The sequence below is a fragment of the Plasmodium inui genome (genome assembly GCF_000524495.1).
Source record: "Plasmodium inui San Antonio 1 unplaced genomic scaffold supercont1.127, whole genome shotgun sequence".
NCBI classification, from domain to species: Eukaryota; Apicomplexa; class Aconoidasida; order Haemosporida; family Plasmodiidae; genus Plasmodium; species Plasmodium inui.
Window position 1 is genome coordinate 7,341 of NW_008481961.1, and position 8,155 is coordinate 15,495.

An 8,155-nucleotide genomic window follows, 5' to 3' on the forward strand; every position below is an offset into this window, starting at 1 on the left:
ATTGTTTAAGATAATACAAAGGTTTAGAGAGTCGAATTCCATGAGGAGGACGGCAGTTGTCAAGATCATACCATTTCACCAATACACTGGCCTGTAAAATAATTCCATTCCAGGAATACTCATATACCAATCCTAAGGCTATTCATGCTGTATAAGAAACTGAGGGATACTATCACTGAAAGGGGTTTCAAGATACCGAGGGTGCATATATATAGGAACAACTTTTTATAGGCAAAGTAACACTGTAAATACAGTAATACGTCGTGAACTGTGATTATTCCTTCTCAATATTATTGTAATATAGATTCAATAATTATCCGGGTACTATTAGGAAAAAATGATTACGGAAGATTTGCACACCTGCCTTAATCTGTAGTATTTTCCTCTTAACAAGACTCGAAATTGATGCGGTACTATTAAAATATAAATATTATGTAAAATGAAAGATTAAAATTCTTATACATTAGGGAGGAATAAGAAATTATAAGAGGAATAGTACTATATAGAACGAGCTGTTTCTCGTGGAAAGTTAGGAATAATAATAACATGGAACGAGCGAAGAGAATAAAATGAGCATAAGAATAAGAATACACATAAGATATTAAAGAAGCATTAAACCAAGGAGGGGGAGGAGCAACCATATAGCAGCGGAGGACTATAATAGAATGTATATACGAATACAACTGACATATTTGAGGAAATTATCTACTTCAAGAAACGAAGAGAGATATATGTAAGACCATATAAATACACCACAAACGAGTGGGGATATCAACATGACGATCAGAGTGGAGATGCTTAAGAAGGAAGTTACATAATTAATACACACAAAAGAGACAACGCGAGAGGAAAGGATACAGGGAAAGATGCTCAGGGGATGAACATTAGACACTACCCCCAAAGCATAGAACCCAAAAACACAGTAGGGGTGACACATAAGGAATACTGTGAGCACCAGATCCTTCCCTCTGACAAAATAGATATATGAAGTCGAGGGTTTCATGTTTTCTAACATATAGGCAAAGGAATAAGGACAGATAATATCTTGAATCTGTGCTGAGTTCATGGAATATAGTAAGCCGTACAATAACTTCATTTTTGTCTCTATCTAAGACTATAGATGATGCTATAACGGGCGTCTCCTTATTCACCACAGGAGGATGTAGAATGTTAAGTGGTATTCATAACCCCCTTTTATGCATAAGAGAGTATAAACATATACGATGAGTACATTCCCCTATTGACATGAGGACATGTCCTATAAAGGAGTCTTACACCACGATAGAGTTATAAGATTCTTCTGAAAAATGGGGAGAAGTCAATAAATACATGATCATTTCGGCAGTGATATGCTTTTTATATTAGTCTTAATTGTAATGATATATGGATATATACCAAATAATAGACAAATTCCCTCCTTTAATGCTGAGTCGAATAGTTTTATAAGCATATTGTGTGTTATTCCACATGATTAATTAACCCGAATTTGAGAAAAAATTCGTCAATTGTTGTGGGAATAATTTGAGTAAAAAGGGGAATATTTAGGTCTCAATACATTATCATAATGTACGTTTACCCACCACATGCCAGAGGAATAACTATTTAAATAGCTGGATACAGAATGTTGTGGCTTATATGATATTTTCTTTGCTATATAACATATCGTGAGGGAGGATATAGAAGCAACTGTCGTAACCTTCTAGGCAGTAAATAAGGAAGAAGATATAACTTAGGGGGGGAGCATCATATAATGGTTAGGAATTTACTAATAGGACATAGTCTATATTATAAGAGAAATAGAGGGACAACCCAAGGAAACAAACGAGAAGAAGGAGGAATAAGCACCAGACACCATCAATCAACAGGGCCAGGATAAGAACTCAGAAACCTCATTACCATGACATGAGAACAGGAATGTGTACGAAGATTCATTCCAACTAGCAGAATAGAGCTATTGAATCCCAATCTTAATCTTCCCTAAAGTGGATAACCTAATTATCCAACAAATAGAATTATATGACAGAACAGGATTACTTAGGTATAGTCCATGGTAGTATGATTCCGTCTCTGTTTGTATTTAGTACTATAGCCTGAATGACAAGAGCAAAATTATTATCAGTTAGGAAACAGACTAATCTGTCCACTCCTAGGAGTCTTTCATTGTATGCATAGATGCCTGTAGCCATTTAGAGTACGCGAAATTATTACGTTTCTTTTTCGCTTCTATCATAATTGATATCGCAATTATGCGTCATATATATTGGGACACAGAACAAGTGATGTAATTATGTACTTGTTCCATACGGACAGAAGGTGTGTCATAGGTTTTGTGTTAATGCCTTTGAATATCCCTTTTCTCCTGATTGGGAAAAAGGTGGGTCGAATTTTTTGGCATCGCTTCAAATAGGAGTTTTTTTTTCTTTCTTTATTCTGTTTCTTACTAGTGATTTAAGAGAACGGAAGAGTAAAAATATTTTTCTAAATGCTAAAGTCCCGCTTGTTTTTATATATGTAATATTGTAGTTGCTGTATGCAAAATCGTCACCCATGGAATGGGTACGTTGACTTTTAAATCCCCCCTAATACCAATAATTTCCAGCTGAATTATATGAACAATTGCAAGAATAACAGTTTCCGAATAATACCTAATCAATCTTAATGAAAATTAAAAAAGAAAAAGAAGAAAGGAGAAAAGGGAGACCAAAATATATTTGATTTTAGCCATGATAAAATAACTTACAAAGAGCCAAAGCATATTAACAAATATAACTACATAGGAATGGATAAAAATCAAGGAGAAGGAAGAGTGTGTCAGGATGCCGGAACATAGTTAATTTCCAACATTCACGAGGCATTCCATTGCATTATTACACAGATTTGGTATAACACGTAATATAATGATTTTAAGGCGTCAGAATAAAACTCCAAAAATTATGGAAAAAGCCCGGTTATAGTTCATGATGATTTCGAAGACGTCATTTGGAAAGGACAATCAAACTATAACTGAATTTATGACATGATTTAACCAGCTAATTCTGACCTCCAATTGTACACTAAGCAAAAATTCCCGTGAATGACCCCCTGTGTTTTACTAGGAAATCATTGTAATGGGTTAGGAATTTATTCATCTCTGCTCATAGATATCATTGCAATATAAAATATGATAGTGGATGTTCCGTGCGCCACGCTAAATATCCAAATACGAAAGGGGAAGGGAAATTATACCGCGCAATCGGCGAACAATATTCAATACGATTAATTTAATTCCGAGTCAATTCCGACCCAGAAGTAATAAATAGAAAAAGGGAAAAAAATTCCACCGTTTTGGTTTCATTTGCATCATTCAAATGGCGGGTAGTGATTCAGAAAGATCAACACATGTCCATCACGTCTAATGTTTTTACATAAGTTGCACACACCCAAAAAATGGAGGGGAGTGAGGCGGCGAATTTTCCATTCGTGTAAATATATTCCGTGTACTCGCGTGCAAAGCAAATAATAAACCAGAAAAAGGAAAGGAATTTTCATCGCATTTAGTTTCATGCTAAAGGACACCCAACAAGGACAATATCTTCAAAACAACAGTATGGACGAATGATTCACTCGTATAATATGGTTCCGAAAATGCGGGTGGAAGGAAGTAATTGACAGCGTAAATGCCGAACGACTGTTCAACCGAATTAATGTCTTTTAAAGTAATTACCAGACAGTGCAATAATTTGCACACACAAACAGGAGTGTTTCAATGGTGTAATGTCATTCCGTGGATTTCGGGGCCAAAAAATAGTTAACATAATGAAGCAAACACCAATATTCGACAAATTTCGTTTCATTAAAATTAATTACAAAGCGAAAAAGAAGGGAGGAAAAAAATTTATTCCGCCATTAGTGTAACTGGAAAAAATAAGAGGTGAAAATTATTTTACACACAAACAACCAAAAATGTTTCACTTGGGTAATGTCATCTCGAATAATTACGAAAGAAACAATATTTTGCACCCAACAAAAAACAAACTTTTCCCCATATAATGTCATTCAAATTAATTACCAGGGGAGCAATATTTTACAAACAATAAGAAAAGAATTCTTCACTCATGTAATGTCATTCCACTTGATTACAACCGAAGTAATATTTAGCAAATAGAAAAAGAGAAAGCGTTTAACGCGTTTGGTGCAATTGGAGTTAATTACCAAAGGAGAAATATTTAGTAGACGCGAAAAAGCGTATGTTACCAACATTTAGTGTCAAACACAATAATTAAGGAATAAGAAGTATTTTGGACAGAAAGAAGAAGAGGTGTTTCCCCCATTTAATGTCAATCCAATTAATTACGACAGGGGAAATATTCACGACAACAAGTAGGACAAGTGTTTAACCCGATTAGTGTAATTTCAGTTGATTACAAGGAAGGACAATATTTAGAGAAGAAGGAACACAACGTGTTTAACACGATTAGTGTCATAAAGACTAAATAACAAACAAAAAGTTTTTAAGGCGGACGCAAAAAAGGAAGTGTTTGCCCCAATTAGTGTTATTTCAAATCTTCTAATACCAGAAAATAATGAGTCCGAACAAGGAAGAGAAGAGAAAGACACCCAACAAGCCCACAACTCCAAAGAATTCTCCGACGAAGGATCAATCCCAGAAACTGACGGAGGAGGATTTAAGCCGTATGGTTTGGATTCAAGTATCAGAGGAAGGATTCGACTCAGACGACGGATACTTACCGCCGTATACCATGTGCCTGGATCTAGAAAACCGAAGAAAAGTATCCGCAATACCAACAGGGGACCTCATATTCCCAAAGAATTTTATTGAAAATAATTATCAGAAGAAGAGTGAGACAGAGAAAAGTAAAGAATCCCTCCCTTCCTTTCAAGCCAAGGATTTGCCAAAGAGTGGTAGATGAACCTAAGAGACAACAGAATCTCTCCCCCGAGTAATATTGTTCCAGGAACTAACAGGGGGGAATTTGGCAAGATGCGAAAAAGGAGGACATGTATTCGACTCTTAACATTATTCTAGGAATATAGCAAACAGGCATTAAATAAACTAAGGGGAAGATGGAGGATGGAATTTGTCATGTTGCATATTTTATACACATCGTACGACAAATCCACTCTTGGAAGTTAGCTGATCATTCATGTCCTAAGAAGAGGGCCAAGAAGAAGGAATATGCCGTTTCAATTCTTACAGTTGGTCATTCATATTATTATGGAATGATACCGTAAATTTGTACATTATAGTGATCATTCTTTAGTTTTGTCCTTTGATTGTGCCATTCAATAGATATCTTTTTATGCATCCTTTAAGAACCTAAACGAAAAAATTGTTTCGTAGAAATATTTTCCCAAATCATGAGAAATTGAATTACTTCTAAGGAAATAATAATGATGCATTTGGAATTAGATGTTCGGCTAGTATTTAGCATTAATCTGAGATGGTGTTCCTATGTTGGTTAAATAATGGGATGCCTAACCTCATATGTTAAGAAAAGTTCATACTTATGACCTCCGCCTACGATAAACTGAGGGGCGTGTATAATCAGGAGGTTTAATTTGTAGAAAGTTGTGTGTGACTTTTAAAGCTCGTCCTTAGACCCCATTGTTATTTAGGGTAGAGAAGTGAAATGCATTATAATTATAAAACTTGTTCTCTGAATTATATAAGAAGGTCAATGATACTCTTGGTAAAGCTGTACTTATGTTTGGTCGAATAATTAAAGTTATCCTATGAATTTCTCATCTAGCTTTCTTATACGTGTGTCCCCTAATATTTACTCGCAAACCATGTTAGGGAATCATACGTAGTGGAGTAATCCTATGGCAGCTGTAAGATCATAGAATTGGAGGAAATGTAAATAAGTCTCAAGAAGAGGCCAACAATCATTTCTCTATAAGCAGTATGCCTAGTCATAAGGAAGTTAAGGAGGAAACACGGGGCTATATATAAAAGGGCACCATCATTAATAAGAATTCCTTTTTCCCTAACATAAAGTAAAAACAGGCCCAAACAAGTAAATGATCTATAAGATTACTCCTGACTTGACATACAGGAAGAGAGATTCAAATAAATAAGAGAGAAGAATAAATAACCCTCATGGTGTGGATAATGCTTCGTTACATGAAGATAATAAAGAGAAGTATTAACTTTGTTAAGTATTAGACGTAATAGCAATATAAACTGGAGTAAAATTAAAGTATCAAATTAACTACCCAGCGAAGTATTGATTTATTGTCAGCGAAGAAGTAGAGAAACAGGAGAAATTACCATTAGAGAAAGTTCGATAGCGGATATTTGATAAAATTATTCCAGGGGACAGAATTTTCAAAGCATGCTTCCTTTTAAACAGCCTCGAGTGTAAAATTTATAAGGAGTTAAAAGCGTAGTACCAGTAGCGACCTGAGGCATTAGGAGGGTTATTGAGCCTATCGGAATCCATACCAAATGTTAATTGTAAAGTGGTATTCCATGCTGTTAGTTTTCTGCAGAAGAATTCAGCAGCACAAAATATTCCGATCAACTAAAGGGAAAGAATGCTTTACCCGTTAGATATTCTTCAGGAAAAACGCGAGGCAAAAAATAGTTAATCAAAAAAGGAGAACACCACTTTTACCGACGTTTAATTTTATTCCAGGGACTCTAGTCGGGGCCGATTATTTAAGAGAGCCGAGGAATGAGAGAGTGTTCGGCCCATAAAATCTTAACCGATAACCTGCGTTCGTAACATGAACTGCAAAAAGAACCAAGGAAAATGAAGTTTCATTCGATGAGTTGTATTGAACTCCTCAGGGAGCAAAGGAAGAATTAAACAAATAGCAAGGAAAAAACATTCCATACAATTAATTTAATTCAACATAATACGGGGCCAGCGAGTAATCAATAACGGAGAGAACAGTGGTTCCACAGTTTTGGGTGTCTTTGAATAATACCAATAGCAAGGAGTAATGGAGAAAGAAAAGGAAGAGCAAATGTTCAACACGTCTAATCTGATTGAGGAAATTCCACAAAAAAGGAAATTAAAGAAAGGTCAGGGAAGGAATGTTCCAGTCGTGTAAATTTATTCCGTATATTCGGGTGCAAGAAAAATAATGACCCAAAAAAGGCAAGGGGATGTTCACCCACATTAGTTTGACTCCAACAAGCAGACAACAGACACAATATATAACAAAACACGACAGGGGAGACTCTTTCACGCGTATAATGTTCTTCCGAAGATGCGTGTGCAACAGGATAATTACAGCACCAAAGAAAGAAGATTGTTCAAATCTTTTGGGGCCATTCAGAATAAGTAACAGCAGCGGCAATATTTTCCACACAAGAAAAGGAGAATCATTCACTGGTGTAATGTCATTACAAAAATGCAGGTGTGGGAAAATAATTAAAGAAATCAAAAAAAAGCCGATGTTCGAACCATTTAGTGTCATTAAGAATAATTAACCCCCAGGGCAATATAGTGCACCCAGCAACAATAGTGTTTCAATCGCGTAATGTCAATCAGGAGATTCCGGGGGAAGGAAATAATTAACGTAATGGAAGAAGAAGCAATATTCAACGGCATTCGTTTCATTAAAAGTAATTACGTTGCGAAAGTAATAGGAAGAGGAAGAGTAATTTATTCCGCGGTTAGCGTAACTGGAAATAATGAAAAAGTGAAAATTATTTTAAACCCACACAACAAAAACTGTTCCACTTCTGAAGCGTTATTGCGATTAATTACGAAAACAACAATCTTTTGCACAAACCAAAAAGAACCTCTTTCCACAATTTAATACCATTTAGATTAATTATCAGTCGAGAAATATTTGGGAACATAACAAGAAGATTTGTTTAACCCGATTAGTTTCATTCCAGATAATTACGGAGGGGGAAGTATTTTGTACGAAACAAAGAACAACTGTTTACGCAAATCCATGTCATTCCAATTAATGATCAACAAGGAGAAATTTAGGAAGACAACAAAAGGCGTTGTTTAATCTGATTAGTGTGATTCAAATAAATTACGACGAAGAAAATATTACTTCTCCCAAAAAAAGGAAGTATTTAACCTGATTACTATTATCCCAATTAATTCATCGAAGTGCTATATTTAGCGAATCAGGGAGGAGGAATGTTTAAACCGATTAGTGTCATTTGAAGTAATTACAAACAAAA

General features: G+C 35.3%; 1 protein-coding gene across 1 annotated transcript; it reads left to right on the forward strand.

Annotated features, from left to right (window-relative positions):
- Positions 1-4,562: 4,562 nt before the first annotated feature.
- On the forward strand, positions 4,563-4,910 carry C922_05663 (hypothetical protein; the record flags this gene model as incomplete). The annotated part of the gene is made up of 1 exon (XM_008821234.1): positions 4,563-4,910. The coding sequence occupies one exon, from the start codon at positions 4,563-4,565 to the stop codon at positions 4,908-4,910; it is 348 nt and encodes a 115-aa protein (XP_008819456.1).
- Positions 4,911-8,155: the final 3,245 nt, after the last annotated feature.